Source organism: Orcinus orca, chromosome 2 (genome assembly GCF_937001465.1).
Source record: "Orcinus orca chromosome 2, mOrcOrc1.1, whole genome shotgun sequence".
Taxonomy (NCBI): Eukaryota; Metazoa; Chordata; class Mammalia; order Artiodactyla; family Delphinidae; genus Orcinus; species Orcinus orca.
This window is the reverse complement of record NC_064560.1, coordinates 95,087,269-95,106,229: the sequence shown is the minus strand read 5'-3', so window position 1 is coordinate 95,106,229 and position 18,961 is coordinate 95,087,269. Positions and strand designations below refer to the sequence as shown.

The 18,961-nt window shown below is 37.1% G+C and overlaps 1 protein-coding gene across 5 annotated transcripts in view; it reads right to left on the bottom strand.

Moving 5' to 3' along the window:
* HERC1 (HECT and RLD domain containing E3 ubiquitin protein ligase family member 1) overlaps positions 1 to 18,961 on the bottom strand; it is a 215,833-nt gene that overhangs the window by 52,892 nt on the left and 143,980 nt on the right. For 4 of the 5 annotated variants that reach the window (XM_049706186.1, XM_049706187.1, XM_049706188.1 and 1 more), the window contains 9 exons: positions 18,468 to 18,628; positions 11,536 to 11,652; positions 8,968 to 9,199; positions 7,606 to 7,730; positions 6,353 to 6,573; positions 5,119 to 5,387; positions 4,302 to 4,354; positions 3,411 to 3,611; positions 2,517 to 2,691 (listed from right to left, as the gene is read on the bottom strand). In XM_049706186.1, coding sequence (XP_049562143.1) covers positions 2,517 to 2,691; positions 3,411 to 3,611; positions 4,302 to 4,354; positions 5,119 to 5,387; positions 6,353 to 6,573; positions 7,606 to 7,730; positions 8,968 to 9,199; positions 11,536 to 11,652; positions 18,468 to 18,628 — 1,554 coding nt within the window. The remainder of the gene's footprint in view (positions 1 to 2,516; positions 2,692 to 3,410; positions 3,612 to 4,301; positions 4,355 to 5,118; positions 5,388 to 6,352; positions 6,574 to 7,605; positions 7,731 to 8,967; positions 9,200 to 11,535; positions 11,653 to 18,467; positions 18,629 to 18,961) is intronic. The other variant, XM_033437086.2, reaches the window with a different exon arrangement.

The window sequence follows — 18,961 nt, the reverse complement described above, 5'->3', positions numbered from 1 at the left end:
CAACTAAGCTCCTGTGCCACAACTACTGAGCTTGCGCTCTAGAGCCCGCGAGCCACAACTACTGAGCCCGTGTGCCACAACTACTGAAGCTCGCAAGCCTATAGTCCGTGCTCCGCAACGAGAAGCCACCGCAAGGAGAAGCTCGCGCACCGCAACGAAGAGTAGCCCCCGCTCGTTGCAACTAGAGAAAGCCCGCACGCAGCCAACGAAGACCAAACGCAGCCAAAAATAAATAAACTTATTTTTTAAAAAAGAACAATGTACATACCTTAATTTAAAAATAATGTTAACCACCATCTGAGCCGTCAGAAATCTTTTTGTAATAGTAACATCAAAGATCACTGATCACAGATCACCATGACAAATAATAATGGAAAAGCTTGAAATATTGCAAGAATTACTAAAATGTGACATAGAGACATGAAGTGAGCAAATGTTGTTGGAAAAATGGTGCCAATAGACTTGCTCAACACAGGGTTGCCACAAACCTTCAATTCGTAAAAAAAAAAATGTAATATCTGCGAAGCACAATAAAAAAAGATATGCCCGTATAAATGAAATTAAGCACAATTCATTTATCCATACAGATGAGAGCATGGGGCTATTATGAATAGTACTGCTATAAATGTTCTTGCTTATGTCTTTGGGTGCACATATGTAAGCATTTCTGTTGGATATATACCCAGAAGTGTTTTTCTGGGTCACAGAGTATGCTAATATTCACCTTTAGTTGGTACCATCAAAGAGTCTTCCAAAGTAACTGTCTCACGTTATTTTCTCACCAACAGTGTATGAGAGTTCTAAGTGTTCCACACCGTCATGATCACTTTTTTCCCCCCAGTCTTTTAAATTTTAGCCATTCTGATGGGTGTGTAGTAGTATCTCATGGGGTTTTCATTTTCATTTCTCTGAAGACTAATGTGACTGAACATCTCATTGTTCATGTTTATTGGCCACTTTGAGAGCCTCTTTTGTCATTATGTCCATTTTTCTTTTGGGTTGTCTGTCTTTCTCTTACTGGTTTATAAGAATTCTTTACATATTTTGTTGGTTATATGCATTGCTAAGATCATCTCCCATTCAGTGTTTTTTTTTTCCTTTAACTTTTTTGCCTTTTTACTTCCTAAATGACTTGCTAAACAGAAGTTCTTTTTTAATGTAGTCCAATTTATTAATTGTTTTCCTTAAAGTGAATGTCTTTTGTGACTTGCTTAAGAAATCTCTGGTTGTTCCAATATCAAGAATAAAATCTTCCTCTGTTATCTTATAGAAACTTTATTGATTTACATTTCACATTTAGACCTAAGAGCCACTTGGAAATATACTTGCTTTATATAGTTTGAGGTTGGGGCCAAGACTCATTTTTTTTCCTTAAGTGAATAAACCATCTGACCTAGCCCAAGTTACGGAAAAGACCATCCTTTCCTCACTGCTCTGTAATGTAAGCACTGTCATAAATCAAATGTTTATCTACACGTGTGAGTCAGTTTCTGAACTTCATTTTCCACAGTCCGAACTGTCTAGTCTTAAGCCAACCCCATACAGTCTCATCTAAGTATTTTTTTAAATATCCATTTTTTTAAATTTGTTTATTTATTTTTGGCTGTGTTGGGTCTTCGTTGTGGCGCTCAGGCTTTCTCTAGTTGCGGCGAGCGGGGGCTACTCTTCGTTGTGGTGCACGGGCTTCTCATTGCGGTGGTTTCTTGTGTTGCGGAGCATGGGCTCTAGGTGCGCAGGCTTCAGTAGCTGTGGCTTGCGGGCTCTAGAGCGCAGGCTCAGTAGTTGTGGTTCATGGGCTCTAGAGCGCAGGCTCAGTAGTTGCGGTTCACGGGCTCTAGAGCGCAGGCTCAGTAGTTGTGGCGCACGGGCTTAGTTGCTCCGCGGCATGTGGGATCTTCCTGGACCAGGGCTCGAACCCATGTCCCCTGCATTGGCAGGTGGATTCTTAACCACTGTGCCACCAGGGAAGTCCTCATCTAAACTTTGAGTTCTTCTTTCAGGGTCCTTCTTTCTTCATGATTTACTGTTAAATACCCCTACTTAATCATTTCCTAAATGGATGTCTTTTAGGTATTCTTGGCACTCTTCCCTTTTTTAACATTATGCTCCACAGTATGAGCATAGCAAGAGTCTCCATGATGGAATATACAGGCTGACTTAGCTACACAGTTGGTAAACTCTGCAAAAAACTCACTCGACCTTTTAGTTTTACCCTACACCAAATGGATCAACAGCCTTGGTTTCCCATTTCAGATAATAAAATAAAATTTTCAGTTTACTCAGTTACTATAACGGCAATATTTTCTACCTAAAAAGAGCTAAGCATTAACTGAATGACTGACTGATTGACTGAATTAATGAATGAATGAATAATAATGATGACTATGTCTAACTTCTTTCATTCAACAGTAGCTATTCGAGTTTCTAAAACTTCTATCCTTCCAAACAATACCAGACTCCTGTCTAATACATACTAGAAGCTAACTTAACATCTTTTGACACAAAATAACACTTACCTGACTGAGAGAAGAGACAGAGCTCTCATGACCATGGTTCTGGCCAGAAGAACCTGAGCAGCAGCAGTCACTCTCCTTAAAGCCACCACCCGGTCATGAGGGTTTGCTAAGGCAGCTGCCTGTTCACCTAATGTTATTCTCCCGGAGGAACTCTTTTCTACAGAGCCATGGCAACCTGAAAAAAATAACATTTTGCTTAGTTTATAAGAAGGTAAGAAAAAAAATAGCCGGACTACTGAAAAAATTTTCCATTCTACCTAGGTTCTAGGCTACCAGGAAATAGAGCAAATCAATGTGTTTTGCTCATCTGGAACTTTGTTATACAGAAAATTGCTTGGGAGAAATGGACATTTCTAAGTCAATAATCTATTATAGGAAAAATATGATTCTTAAATTTTTTTGGTTTTATTTATTTTTGCTCATGTATCACTTCTACTGATATTAACAAATATAGTAAAGATATAGTTTTTAAAATATGCTTTGAGTACACATAAAGGGCTGAGTCACCAGTACTGCGCCAATTCTTTATTTAGTATTCCATACAGCAAAAAGTTACCATACCCTCGCACTGAAATTAAAAAATACTGCAAAATGGTTTCTATTCATTTCCAGGTTTCTCTTAACACAAAGTTTAAAACAAACAAAAAACCCCCTACATTTTATAAATTTTCTTTTTATCACTTCAATATTTTATAAAAAGAAATATCAGAAACTTAATATTATACTAGACCTTCAAAACATTAGAATAACTGGCTAAAGATACTTGATGGGATAGAAAATGTTGAACCCTTATTATTATTAACCTTTACCTTATTATTATTATTATTTACTTTTCTAAGAAGCAAATTAATATAGACTCTATAAAATCCATGCCAATCAGCATTTCAAGTTTACCTATTTGCATCAGAGTCTCTTCCATACTGTTGGTCGCTGTTACCATTGCTACTGATGCTCCCAATGGATCACTGTCAGGGAACTGGACTGGTTCTGGTACAATGCGGCGGTCGTTTAAACCAAGTGGTCCAGCGAGTAATTCAAACTCTTCTTCACCCGTTAGCTTTTCCTCTTCATCAACATCCAACATGTCCCAGTCTTCTGGAATTTAAATAAAGAAGTGTATGGTATGTGAATATAAACATGAAATAACTCTGCTGGCAATGGTTATTGTGAGATATGTCTAAAATGCAGGTGGACTGAAGGCCGAGCACCTACAAAATGAACTACGGCACCATCTCCTGGTGACCCAACCAAACTGCACTCCTGAGTTAGAGTGAGACTAAGGGAAAGGGAGGCAGAGCAGTCAAATCCATTTAAACCAAAAGCACATGTTACAGTTGGTAATGGAGGTTTCAACTAATAAAAAATATTGTTATGGAGCCAACAAAACGTTCTTGACCCTGTCCATAATCATTAGGAAATGAGTTACTTCAAACAAGTGAACGCTCCAGATAAACTGATGCTCACTTCAATTTTTTATCTTTTACTTTCCTCAATTAGGATGGAAATTCAAAATGTACTACATACTTTCCCTACTTTGAAAAAATATGTATGCCACCTGAAATTAACATTCTCTGGCAAAGCTAGTATTAGGACCCAGGTCTTTTTCCTTTGACTTTTAAAACGAGGGCTGTTGCTACCAAACTATCTTGAACTTTTGGGGGGAAGTTTAAGTTAACATGTACATAAATACAAACAAACACATGAAGGTAAGTTTTAGTAACAGATGTTAAGCAGAAGGTACATACAAAAATACATGTGAAATAAAGAAGCTCTCACAACAACTACCTTCATACACACTGTCCTGCTTGCCAATTAGATCTGGAGCTTGTCCCTTGTACCTGCACCAAACACGAAGAACATTGTGTTTTTATATAAAACAGTTAGTGCCCCAAAGTGCAAATTATGTCATTAGGACATTTTAAAAAGTCATTAATAAAGCAACACAAAATTTAAAAAGTGTGTTTCATGTTATGGGCTAATGTAATAAAAACTATTGGTATTAAGTATTTACAAAATCAATGACTATTTTACCAAAATACTGGGGAGGTTTCTAGGTTACCTACATAAGGTTTTTAATCAAAACCTATTCCAGAACGTCTTAAAGACTTTAATAGTTGACAATAAGGGCAAAAACCCTACTCAATAGCAAACAGTTGCTATTCAAGGGTATAAAGAAGTAATATTTTCATGGAAGCTCATTTAATCTAAACAGTCTATATTTTTCATCAAGAAGAAAGACCTTAAGATGTCAAAACTATGGTGAGAAACACCAAAGAAAAAAATTGAACATAAGCCTCCTGAAGGTTAAAGCAAGGGTCCCACTCACAACTTGACAACAAATTAAAGGTTAACACAGTCAAGCTCCGGTGAAGAACCTGAGGCCGTACCACTGTTCCCAGACTACAGGCTCCCACCTCTGGCAGGAACTTGAATTCTTCCACCTCCCTCATCCTTGTCCCCAATTCAGCAATCATAGGTCTTTATAAAGGAAAGGTTAAAAGTTACTCCTCACATAAAAAAAGCTACAATTCCCATGTCTTAATGAGAGATACTTTATATACTTCGATCAGAGGGTATGGTTATCTATCCAATTTCAAGGTACCTTTCAGAACTTGTTGCCTTGGATTTGGTCTTCAGGGCTAAGTACTTTTCCCTGCAGCTGCCACATAGCAGGTAGTATGGATTTCCACTCCCACATTCACCACCGAACCAGCCATCCACATAGGAGCCGTTGCTGCGATAGCCCTGGCGGTTTGCACTGCGCCCACAGCCTGGGTGATTTCTCTTCATGTGCTGATTGAAGCTGACAACACTGCACTCACACAGTTCACATACCACCACTTCTTCCCTGTCTTCAGACTCACAAACATGCTGCACAAAATAATTTCATATCAAATTATTAGTCAAGTTAACATAAAATTAAGAAGAGGTAAAAAACATCATTTATTATATTAAATTAACAACTTTGTTTACATATGCTGGAATATTTGCAAGATGTTCATCAAGGCTATATAACGAAGTTCTTTCAAATTAAAATCCAGATCACACAGTCTGAAGGTGTTCTTTGCCCCTTCCTCACACTAGTAAGTGACAATAAAAGTAACTGACTATCCCACTGAGAAAAAAGTTATTAATAAAAATGACAATCTGCCCCATCTCAAATGATTTAAAATCCCTCCAATGAAAACTACTTTCATCTGACCATAACATGCATATCTATTTTCTGAATTTCTAAGAAGTCATTTGGCTTCATTTATCTTATTAACATAATATGGTATATGCTCTTTCCTATAGAACTTATACCTGTGAACTTCTCAGTTTCCCTGCTACAAAAAGTGTAATGCTAAACAATGTAAACATACAAACCCATCATGTACCCTGCCCTTGGATGGAGGCATTTACAAGATCTAGGTGGCACTGGTTCCTAGAATGAGGCATTACAGTGATTAAATAGAACCTATAAAGAAGAAGAGCATGCATTCAGATAGCAAGGTAAGCACAGTAGCCATGTTAAACACCCAGCAGAGCTGACTGGGACCTGATGCCTATTTTGTAATCTATCTTTGATATCAGAAATCAAATTATCACAGCACGGCTCTATTCATCTAGTCTGGGGAGAGAAGCAATAAAATCGCACAGAGAAAGCAACAAGAGAGACTTTTTCTTACTAGTTTGTAGGTATCAAAGTAACCTCAAGTGTTAAAGCCCCAAACTTTAGGATGAGATGTCAGACTTTTCCGAGTGTTACAACTCTAGGAAATGCTGTTATTAGTAAGCTGTATGAACAGGAGGGCAGGAAAATAAGTCAGAGCAGCCCCCGCTGCAGTCACACACACCCAGGTAGGCCAATCCAGTACCTCTGGGATCCACATTCCCAGAATATCGTTGTCACTGGTCAGGTCTTGTCCAAACATAGCTTCCATCGCTTCATCATCAAGATCAATTTCCAATTCCTCATCTAAATTAAAGTCATACAATGCCCCTGGGTCTTGTTGCAAAGATATTCCTTCTCTCCGACTTTGATTCCTATGGGCCTGCACAGAGCGGTATAACCCCGCTCAGAACAAAACAAGAAAGGCATTTTATTTGCATGTATAAAATAATTCTGAATATTCTGCCAGTTCTTAACTGCCATACAATGCAGGTGAGAGACTACCTCAGCTGACTTATTGGATTCCAAACCACAGACATAAAACTTTACCTAACATATATATATATATTCCTCTTCTGTGAAATGGGGATAATAGTATTCATCCCTTGCAGAGCTGCTGACAGGTTTAAATAAGATAATCTATGTAAAATATTTCATAATGTTTGTTATATAGAAGAACACTCAATAAATATGGGCTGTTATTATCCTTTTAGTTTTTTTTTTGTCAGTTGCTTTCATTAAATATTAAATACACATCCTATATGTTCTAAGACAGTCTCAGTTTTTCTGTTTCCATAAATTACTGAATCATTATTTACATTTTAATAGTTCAAAGATTAAACTCTGTTTTGACAAATGACATATTCTAGATTTTAGTTTGGAAAATATATTCCCTATAATTTAAATTTCACATGCCCAGAACATAATCTTAAAAATATTTACTAAGAAAAAAAAAATATTTACTAAGGTAATGAAAAAATATATCTTTGCTTATCTGGGCCTTACCTAGTAGTGAAGCCCTAAAATTCACAAAGTACATCAGAAAAGCCAGTGCCTACTTTGGTACAGTGCTCTTTCTAGCTCCTTCTCATCAGTGATGCCTTAAACATGCATCTTCACTTCTTAAATTGTAAGTATTTTGAGGACAGAGAGAGCATTTATGAAATTTCTCAATATTTACAAGTGACCAGTATAGCCTTCTTCACCCAGAGGGAACTTAAAAATAAATCTATGAATGTATGCTGTGATTTAAATTATGTAAAATTATATAAATGCATAGAAAGTAATATACAAATAGTTGCTCTTTTAATGTGGAGGTACTGAATACTTAGTATCATTAGTTTACATCTTCTTTAATGTTGCTTTTACATTTACTTTAAAATATAAACAAACTATGTAATACTTTCACCAAGAGAAGGATGTGAAACATACACTTACCTGCTCTTGCTAGCAATGTTCGAGCAGCTAAATCAAACTTGTGCCTTCTTGTAACTGCTGAGCGACCCCTAGCGGGTGGTCCACTTCCAGAAGCTGCATTCTCTACATGATCCAGATTATCAGGGCTAAAAGAGCAAGTTTGAAAGCAACACACATTTTTAAAAATCATCATGAACAGAAAGCACAGGTGCAAGCTTGCTTGTAGTACTTTTTCCTCCAAATATTATCGAGAACAAAATATGTTTGTTTGTTTGTTTGTTTTGCGGTACGCGGGCCTCTCACTGCTGTGGCTTCTCCCGTTGCAGAGAACAGGCTCCGGACGCGCAGGCCCAGCGACCATGGCTCACGGGTCCAGCCGCTCCGCGGCATGTGGGATCTTCCCGGACCAGGGCACAATCCCATGTCCCCTGCATCAGCAGGCGGACTCTCAACCACTGTGCCACCAGGGAAGCCCCAAAATATGTTTTGAAACATATCTTTTGTGTCTGGCTTATAAATATGTCATATTGCCCTGAGCAATAATTTTATCTGGTTTTGAAATATATCAACAATGAAATTACACTTAATGCAAGTTTAAATTCAAATGAGGTGAATGGCCTTAACTAAATCCTAAATGATTAAATACTTAATAATTGAAACGATTGGGAATCCTTGCCTTGGAAAAACAGGTATTTCAAAATAAGTTAGGAAAATATTCATTAAGCTTGTCAGAAAAAGTCTGCATATTAATATAAGACAAGAGCCCCCCATATAACTTCATGAGCTAAAATGAAACGAAGATTTAAAGTCATAAGAAGTGCTGAAGGGGGAGGATTTTAGAAAGAATTACAGAATATTTTATTACATTTCTTTTTAGGCTAGGCATTATCAGAGAATTCATTTCACAACTTTAAAAAGGGGGGTATTATACTGGATATTAAAAACTAAAGAAGAAATGAAAATATAAACCCATATTAAGAGACAGAAAAGATTTAAAAGTCCATTTCTATTGAATGCACTACTTTAAGGCAATTTATATTAAAATGAACATTCTAGTTTATATCTCTTATATAAGATAAAATTATTTTATCAGCATATTTCAGAATAAACTCATTTTAATTTTTAGTTTCTTCTTTTCAGCAATTTTATATTAAAATTATTTCCTTATTTTCATAAAAACATCATTCAAGTCAAAACCTGTCATGTCATTCTGTTAAGGGTGCTTCACAGAAACATAAGCTTGTAACTGAAATGTCCACCTTTTCATCTCTCTCTAGTTATCAACCTTATATACCATTAGAAGCATCTATGAAGGGACATAATGGGGTTCTTGGGGTACCATTTATAACACATGGAACAGAAATATGGAAATTGGAATTTCACCTTTCACTAAAGCCTTCCTCCATTTCAGCAGCATCAGCTGATGGTATGTCTCCTGGTGACTGCAAATAGCAGGGATCATTTGACTTCCCACCACTGCCTACAACTGTGGCTCCGTGCCTTGAGTCGGCTGTGCTGCCTGACTGGGGCTCCTCCTCATCCTCATGCCCAGGGTGCTCTATCATCCACATGGCAAGGACAGTGATGTTCTGGGCATCAGCCTCTCCTCGAGCACCTGAACAGGGGGAAAAAAAGGTCTAATACTGACTTTGGGCAAAATAATTAGTTATTCATGCTATCAGTTTAAGACTGTCTGCTATGTTGCCACTGTAACTGAATCTTGCGTTAAAAATCCTACAAACCTTTATGGCCTCTTAAAAAACATACTGCCTTTAATAAAGATGGTGCTTCTCATAACTGCATATAATGATACATAAAAAGTTACAGTAAGAAAAATAAAAGGAATACAAATTGGAAAAGAAGAAGTAAAACGGTCACTGTTTGCAGATGACCTCATACTATACATAGAAAATCCTAAAGATGCCACCAGAAAACTACTAGAACTAATCAATGAATTTGGTAAGGTTGCAAGATACAAAATTAATGGACAGAAATCTCTTGCATTCCTATACACTAACAATGAAAGATCAGAAAGAGAAATTAAGGAAACACTCCCATTTACCATTGCAACAAAAAGAATAAAATACCTAGGAATAAACCTACCTAAGGAGGCAAAAGACCTGGACTCAGAAAACTATAAAACACTGATGAAAGAAATCAAAGATGACACAAACAGATGGAGAGATATACCATGCTCCTGGATTGGAAGAATCAATATTGTGAAAATGACTATTCTATCCAAAGCAATCTACAGGTTCAATGCAATCCCTATCAAATTACCAAATGGCATTTTTCACAGAACTAGAACAAAAAATTTCACAATTTGTATGGAAACACAAAAGACCCCGAACAGCCAAAGCAATCTTGAGAAAGAAAATGGAGCTGGAGGAATCAGGCTCCCCAACTACAAAGCTACAGTAATCAAGACAGCAAGGTACTTGCACAAAAACAAGAAATATAGATCAACGGTACAGGATAGAAAGCCCAGAGACAAACCCATGCACCTGTGGTCACCTAATCTATGAGAAAGGAGGCAAGAATAAACAATGGAGAAAAGACAGCCTCTTCAGTAAATGGTGCTGGGAAAACTGCACAACTACCTGTGAAAGAATGAAATTAGAACACTCCCTAACATCACATACAAAAATAAATTCAAAATGGATTAAAGACCTAAATGTAGGACTGGACATGATAAAACTCTTAGAGGAAAACATAGGAAAAACACTCTTTGACATAAATCGTTTCAAGATCTTTTATGACTCACCTCCTAGAGTAATGAAAATAAAAACAAAAATAAGCAAATGGGACCTAATGAACCTTAAAAGCTTTTGCACAGCAAAGGAAACCATAAACAAGACGAAAAGACAACCCACACGTTGGGAGAAAATATTTGCAAATAAAGCAACGGACAAAGGATTCATCTCCAAAGTATACAAACAGCTCATGCAGCTCAGTATCAAAAAAACAAACAACCCAATCAAAAAGTGGGCAGAAGACCTAAGTAGACATTTCACCAAAGAAGACATACAGATGGTCAAGAGGCACATGAAAAGATGCTCAACATCACTAATCATTAGAGAAATGCAAATCAAAACTTCAGTGAGGTATCACCTCACACCAGTCAGAATGGTCATCATCAAAAAGTCTACAAACAATAAATGCTGGATAGGGTGTGGAGAAAAGGGAACCCTCCTGCCCTGTTGGTGGGAATGTAAATTGATACAGCCACTATGGAGAACAGTATGGAGGTTCCTTAAAAAACTAAAAATAGAATTACCATATGATCCGGCAATCTCACTACTGGGCATATACCCTGAGAAAACTGTAATTCAAAAAGACACATGTATCCCAATGTTCACTGCAGCACTATTTACAATAGCCAGGACATGGAAGCAACCTAAATGTCCATTGACAGAGGAATGGATAAGAAGATGTGGTACATATATATAAAGAAATATTACTCAGCCATAAAAAGAAATGAAACTGGGTCATTTGTAGAGATGTGGATGGACCTAGAGTCTGTCATACAGAGTGAAGTAAGTCAGAAAGAGAAAAACAAATATCAAATATTAATGCATATATGTGGAATATAGAAAAATGGTACAGATGAACCTGTTTGCAGGGCAGGAATAGAAACACAGACGTAGAGAACGGACATGTGGACACAGGGGGGAAGAGGAGGGTGAGATGAATTGGGAGATTAGGTTTGACATAAATACACTACCATGTATAAAACAGATGGCTAGTGGGAACCTGCTGTACAGCACAGGGAGCTCAGCTCGGTGCTCCGTGATGACCTAGATGGGTGGGATGGGGAGAGGGGGGAGGTCCAGCAGGGAGGGGACATATGTATACATATGGCTGATTCATTTCACTCTACAGCAGAAACTAACACAACATTGTAAAGCAATTATACTCCAATTAAAAAAACATTAAAAAAAATTATACTACCTGTGGCTTCCATGGCTTTTGCAATCTGCCGGAGAGAGAACCCCATTTCCAACAAGGGTACTGCAATTGCTGGAGGAGGAGGAGAAGTTGAAAGTCTACTGCTTGGGTCTGACAAGGCTGAGACAAAAGAAAGAGAAGTCCTAAATATCACTATATGCCATGAATAAAAAGTATTCTTATAGTAACCATAATTCCCGATTTTCTTAATAGTGTCCAAATATAATGAAATGTTACTCTACTAAGAATTCTCTAGTAACTAAATATGATTAAATCTGATATAGCTTTTAAAGGTTTTTCTTAAAGATAAACTAGCTATTATGAAACAAACCTGCTGAAAATAATGTTTAATGTTTTCTTTTTTAAAAATAGTTTCCTACTGACAAGAAGTTTCAAGCTTTACAAAAAGTTGTAAGAATAGTACAAAGAATTCTTTTACCCTTGAACCACTGGAGAGTAAGTAGCAGACATAATGCTCCATCTTCCCTGAATACATTAATATATTACTCTTACAAATAACAACATTCTCCTGTATAACCACAAGGCAACTATCAAAGTCAGGAAATTAACAATTATCATCTAATCCAGATTCCATTCTAGTTGCAAGGAAAGTCCTGATAATGTTCTTTGCAGCAAAGGATCCAATCCAGGATCATCTTTACATTTAATTTTCATGTCTCTTCAGTCTCCTTCACTTTGATACTTTGAAGATTCCAGGCCAGTTATAGGGTAGAAAGTCCCTCAATCTGATGTCTGCTGTTTCCTCATGATTAGACTCAGGTTGTGCATTTTGGCAGGAGAAGCACAAAACTGATGTTGCCCTCTTCTTACTGCATTCTATCAGATGGTTCATGATTTCATGTTGTCCCATTATGATGGGTCTGACAAGGTTAACTTGATGATGTTAACTTTGATCACTTGAGTGAAGCTGGTATCTGCCAGGTTTCTCCACTGTAAAGGTACTCTTTTTTTTATTTTCTTTGTAATTAATAAGTATTTGTGGGAAAACACTATGAGAATAGGTAAATATCTCATTCTTCATCAGTTTCACTCTGCATCCATTTATGCTTACTGGCTGAATTAATTATCATTACAATGGTTGACAAAATGATGGTTTTTTTTAAGTCCACCATTGCTTTCAGATTCATCAGTCGGTATTCCACTCTAAAGCAAAGCTTCTCCTTTCTCCATCAGTATAGGGTTATGGATTCTCATTGCATTCATGAGTTATTATCTGTTATTGTAATTATTATTTATTTTTATGTCCCAAATCTCCCAGATTTGGCCAGTGGATGCCCCTTCACTCTGATTTCTATATCCTTCCAGCCTGTGCCCATCATTCTCTGAGTACTTTGTCACTTTATGGCACAAGCTATTCTAGGCTCATCTCATACTGAGACCTGAAATCAGCCATTTCTCTCTCAGAAGATCAAGGTTCCTTCTAGTAGAGAGTGGTATTTAAAAGATAGGATCTTGGCACTAGGTGTGTGTACTGCTACTGAAGCATCACTGTCCCAAGGCCCTCTCAGTGGACAGCTGCCAGTGGAGGCCCTCTTCACTCTATATGGTTCTGACACCTAGTGCCAGGCCATGTGGACACTTCTTTGCCCCACTTGGACTCCAAAACCTTATACCAGGCCACTCCCCACACACACGAGGTGCTTTTTTTCACCCCAATCTGGCTCTGACAACCTACACTGGACTACCATGCCACGCACCTCCCATACTCTGCTGGCATGAATGCCTCCCTAGCTTGGCCCCACTTAATGGCTTTCAAACTGAATTAGTAAGGAAGAAGGGAAGGAGGGAAAGAGGGAAGGATGGAGGGAGGGAAGACTATAACTCTCATTTTTGCTTAAAAAAATGTCATTACTGCTACAGTGGTGATAGCCCTGATATATCTGATGGACTTCTCCTTGCCACGGTAGAGTAACAGAGACTAGATTTACCCTCACCTTAAACAACTAAAAAACAGACAAAACTTATCACACAACAGTCTGCAGATATTGGACAATAGGTAGTGTAGGACAGTGATCCCTGAGAGAAGAGAATCAAATGAGGCAAGGTGTACAACTGCCTTAGCTTACTGCCTGGAAAGAATTTCCCAAACTGCAGGTCAAGGAGGGTAAATTCAAGCCAGACTCAATGGTCTCTCTGAATGGCGGAGACAGAGTAGAGAGTTCAAAAGTGGCTAGAATTCACAGGGCAGAATCCAGAAAGGGGAGATCTGTATGTAAAGAGGACAGCTACATAGATAGAGAACTCCAGAAATGTGCAGAGGGTCCTCTGCCCCTCAAGTCCTCAGCTGATGCTAATACAGCAACTATCCAAAGCTAGGGAAAGAATCACCAAGAAGTAGCAGGCAGAACAATCCTCAGAGCTCACATAGGGTTGGGAAGTTTGTGTTACAACAAGCCAGAATGAAAAAACTTTGTAATGCATAAGGTATTAGATAGAATACTAAACAAACTAAAGGCTGTCCTGGTCCCACCTAACAAAGCTGAAAAGGAAGCCTTGAAAGAATCCAATTGTTTTCAAGTTACTTAACTGAATTCTAGAACAAAGTTTAAGTATAATACAATTAACGAAATACAAAATATCCAGCACCCAACTAGGTAAAATTCACAATGTCTGGTACCCAGTGAAAAATTACCAAACGTGCAAAGAAACAAGAAAACACAATTCAAGATGAGGAGAAAAATTAATAGAAACAGATCTAGAAATAATTGATAAATTAAGTACCACAGACATTAAAACAGATACTATAAATACACTTGATTCTCGTTAATTGTGGATTCCCTATCTGCCAATTAATCTATTCCTTTAAGTTAATTTGTAACTCCAAAATCAATACTCATGGCACTTTCACATATTCACATGCACAGGGTGACCAAAAAATTCAGTCTTCTGATGCATTTGTTCCCAGCTGAGGTCAAACAAGGTGATGCTCTGTATTCTTGTTTCAGCTCTCAGACTATAACAAGTGTCCTTTCATGCTATTTAGTGTTACTTCTTTTGCATTTTTTGCGCTTTTTGTTGGTGATTTCATTGTTTAAAATGGCCCCCAAGTATAGTGCTGAAATGCTGTCTAGTGTTCCTAAGTGCAAGAAGGCTAAAATGTGCCTTATGGAGAAAATGTAAGTGTTAAGCTTCACGCAGGCATGAGTTAATAGTGTTGCTGGCCATGAGTTCAATGCTAATGAATCAACAACACATATTAAATATGGTGTCTTTAAATTGAAACACACATAAAATAAGGTTATATATTGATCAGTTGACAAAGTGTGACCAAAGGCTCAGAAACCTAGCCCTGTATTTTCCCTAGGGAACAATGGTTCAGTTTTCACTAATTCTGTGTTCACAGAATATAACTGTTTTAATAATGAGAACTGTTATTCCATGTATTCTGTAAGGTAGAGGAAAGATTGAGTATGTTAAAAAAGACATGGGAGATTTAAAAAAAAAAGACATATACAGAACTTCTAGAAAACTACAATATCTGAAGGGAAACATACACTGGATGGGATTAAGAGCAGATTAGACACTGCAGAAGAAAATATTAGTGACCAGAAGGCACAGCAATAAAAATTATCCAAAATCAAACACAGACAGGAAAAAGAATTGAAAACAAAAACAGAGCAGAGCATCAGTGATTGTGATCTGTGGGATAACTGCAAGTGGCTTAACATACATGTAACTGGAGACACTGAAATGGAGGAGTAGTGGAACAGAAAAAAATCTGAAAAAAATAATGAATGAAAAATTTCCAAATTTAATGGACAACTTTAAACCCACATATCCAAAAACCTCAATAAACCCCAAGCACAAGAAACATGAAAAAAACTACACCAGGGCAGATCACAACCAAATTGCTTAAGCCCAGTGATAAAAAGAAAAATCTTAAAAGCAGCCAGAGAAAAAGGCATATTACATCAACATTAGAAAGACAGAAGACTTATCACTGGAAACAATGCAAATCAGAAGACAGTAGAGCAACACCTTAAAGTACTGAAGAAAAAGAAACAACAACTGTCAATATAGAATTCTATTCCTAGTGAAAATATTTTTTCAAAAAATTAAGGTGAAATAGACTCTTTTGGACATATAAGAGCCAAAAGAATTCATCTCTAGCAGATCTCTACAAGAAATGTTAAAGGAAGTCTTTAAAACAGAAGGAAATGATACCAGATGCAAATACTGATATACATAAAAGAATAAAGAATCTCAGAACTAGAAAATATGTGAGTAAATAAAAAATACATACTTTAGTTTTTTAAAATATCTTTAAAAGATAATTGGCTATACACAGCAAAAATAATAATGTATTATGGGGCTTTATAAGATTCACAGAAGTTAAATTTATAATAATAAAAGTACAAAGGCTGCGAAAGGGGAAATGAAAGCATACTATTGTTAGATTCTTTTATTATACATGAAGTGGTATAACATTACTTGAAAGGAGACTGTGATAATTAAGAATGCATACTATAAACCTGAAAGTAATCTCTAAAAACACAACAGCAAGTATAGCTAATAAGCCAACAAAGGAGATAAAATGGAATTTTAAAAATACTCATTTAATTCAAAGGAGATAGAAAAAGAGAAAAAAGGAAACAAAGAACTGATGAGATAAAAAAAAGATGGTAGACTTAAACCCAGCTAATAACAATAATCACAGTAAAGGTAAATGGTCTAAACATCCCAATTAAAAGGTAGAGAACGTAAGGCTGAATTTTGAAAGCTGGACCCAACTATAGGCTACCTTTAAGAAATCTACTTTAAATACAAAGACCCAAATAAGTTAAAGGTAAAATGATGGGAGAAGATATATGATTATAAAACAAATAAAAAATTCAGAATTGGCTACATTTATACCAGATAAAGCAGATTTAAGGGCAAACAGTATTAACACAGATAAAGAGAGTCATTTCATATCAATAAAGAGGTCAATTCATTAAGAAGATATAAGAATCCTAAATGTTTATGGACCTAAAAACAGAGCTTTAAAGTACATGAAACAAAAACTAATAAATGAAAGGGGAAATAGACAAATCCACAATTATAGTTAGAGACTTCAACACCACTCCCACAGTAATTGATAGAATAGGTAAATGAAAAATAAGTAAGGATAAAGAAGACTTGGACAACACTATCAATCAACTTGACCTAATCAACAATTTCTAGAACATACCACTCAACAGTAGCACATACACATTTTTTCCAAGTGTAAATGGAATAGTTATAAAAACAGACCATAGGGCTTCCCTGGTGGCGCAGTGGTTGAGTCCGCCTGCCGATGCAGGGGACACAGGTTCGTGCCCTGGTCCGGGAGGATCCCACATGCCGCGGAGCGGCTAGGCCCGTGAGCCATGGCCGCGGAGCCTGTGTGTCCGGAGCCTGTGCTCCGCAACAGGAGAGGCCACAAGAGTGAGAGGACCGCATACCGCAAAAAAAAAAAACAAAAACAGACCATATTTTGCTCCATAAAACAAGTTTCAGAAATAGAGTCACAGATGTAGAAAACCAACTTATGGTTACCAGGGGGGAAAAGGGGAAAAGGGATAAAGTGAGAGATTGGGATTGACATATAAACACTACTATATGTAAAACAGATAACTAATAAGAAGCTACTGTATAGCACAGGGAACTCTACTCAATACTCTTGAATGACCTATATGGGAAAAGAATCTAACAAAGAGTGGATATATGTATATGTATAACTGGTTCGCTTTGCTGTACATCTGAAACTGACACAACGTTGTAAATCAACTATACTTCAATAAACATTTTTTTTAAATGAATAAGCTTAAAATAGTGAATTGAACATAAGCATTTAGTTCTACTAATTCCTGAAAACCCATTAAAATGGCAGTAAAGGAAATATTTTAAATGCAGAAATCCATAAGGACTGAGAGAACAGGAAAACTGCAATAAAATTTTAGAAGTTAGAAAGCCAATGGGCAAACATAAATTGCCTCAGTGGTCCTGAGAAAACTGAATCCTCCAACAGCAATGAGGAAAGTCAAAACAACAGAACTTATTCCTCAGAATCTCAAAATGTTCAGAAATGGGTGGTAGCAGATACTTCTGGAAACAAAAGTGAGGCAAAAAAATAGGACTGACTGAGAGTCTAAGAAGCAATTAGAAAATGGTACAACCACTATGCGAAACTATAGGCAGTTTCTAATAAAGTTAAATATCTACCACCAAAAAATAAATAAATAAAAATAAAATAATTCAAATTATACAAGATATGTTCTTTGATGAAAATGAAATTAAATTAGAAATCAACAATAGAAAGATACCTGGAAAATCCCCTAGTATTAGGAAGCGAAATAACATACTTCCAAATAACCCATATGTCAAAGAAGACATCAGGGGCTTCCCTGGTGGCGCAGTGGTTGAGAGTCCGCCTGCCGATGCAGGGGACACGGGTTCGTGCCCCGGTCCAGGAAGATCCTACATGCCGCGGAGCGGCTGGGCCCGTGAGCCATGGCCGCTGAGCCTGCGCTCCGCAACGGGAGAGGCCACAACAGTGAGAGGCCCACATACCGCAAAAAAAAAAAAAAGATATCAATGGTAAACTAGAAAGTACTTTAAACTGAATGAAAATGAAAACATAGCATTTCAAAATGTTTGGATTGCAGCAACATCAGTGCTTAGAGGGAAATTAACAGCATTAAAAATGCCTATATTAGAAAAGAAGAAAGGTCTAATATGACTGATGTACAGTACATTATTTCTCTCTTAAATAGCCATAATTCAATCTACAGCTTCAAAAGAGAGAAGACAGCTCAGTTTGATGGGGCAGATCCCCCTTAATTAAAATCACTGTTCTACCTTCAGTGAAGACAAAACACAATGCCCACATAATAAAGTCTCACACATATGGAATGTCAAGGTCTGGGTGTCATAGCGCATGATAGCACACGCACCTGTGCGGTTAGCTGGCCTTGCTGACTGGGAATCAGGAGAAGTTAAGCTTTGCCTCCTTCCTACTTCATCAGAAGGAGAGGTTGGTAACGATGATATTGGAGGAGTCTGTGCACGACGTGTGGGAAGTACAGTGGTAGTTGGGTAACTAGAGAACATTTGCCTTTAAGAAAACAACAATGGTTAGCACAGAAATCCAATTAGAAAATAATGTATACATCACAATCTTCTTACAGAAGAATATGAGACCTGGAAAACTATACAAGTTAGCTATAGTTTAATTGGGGAGAGGGAAGAGAGACTCCACAGTTTTAAAAATCATTACCTCATAGGATGCTTTTACTATAAAAGTAATACCTTTTCATGTGTTCAGCAAAATGAAAGCAACATAGCAGGTGGGGGGAATACAGCAATTAACAAAATAGATTTTTAAAAGATCTCTGCCTTCATGCAGCTTTCCTTCTACTATAATACGAAGGTGACAGGGGTATTTTGG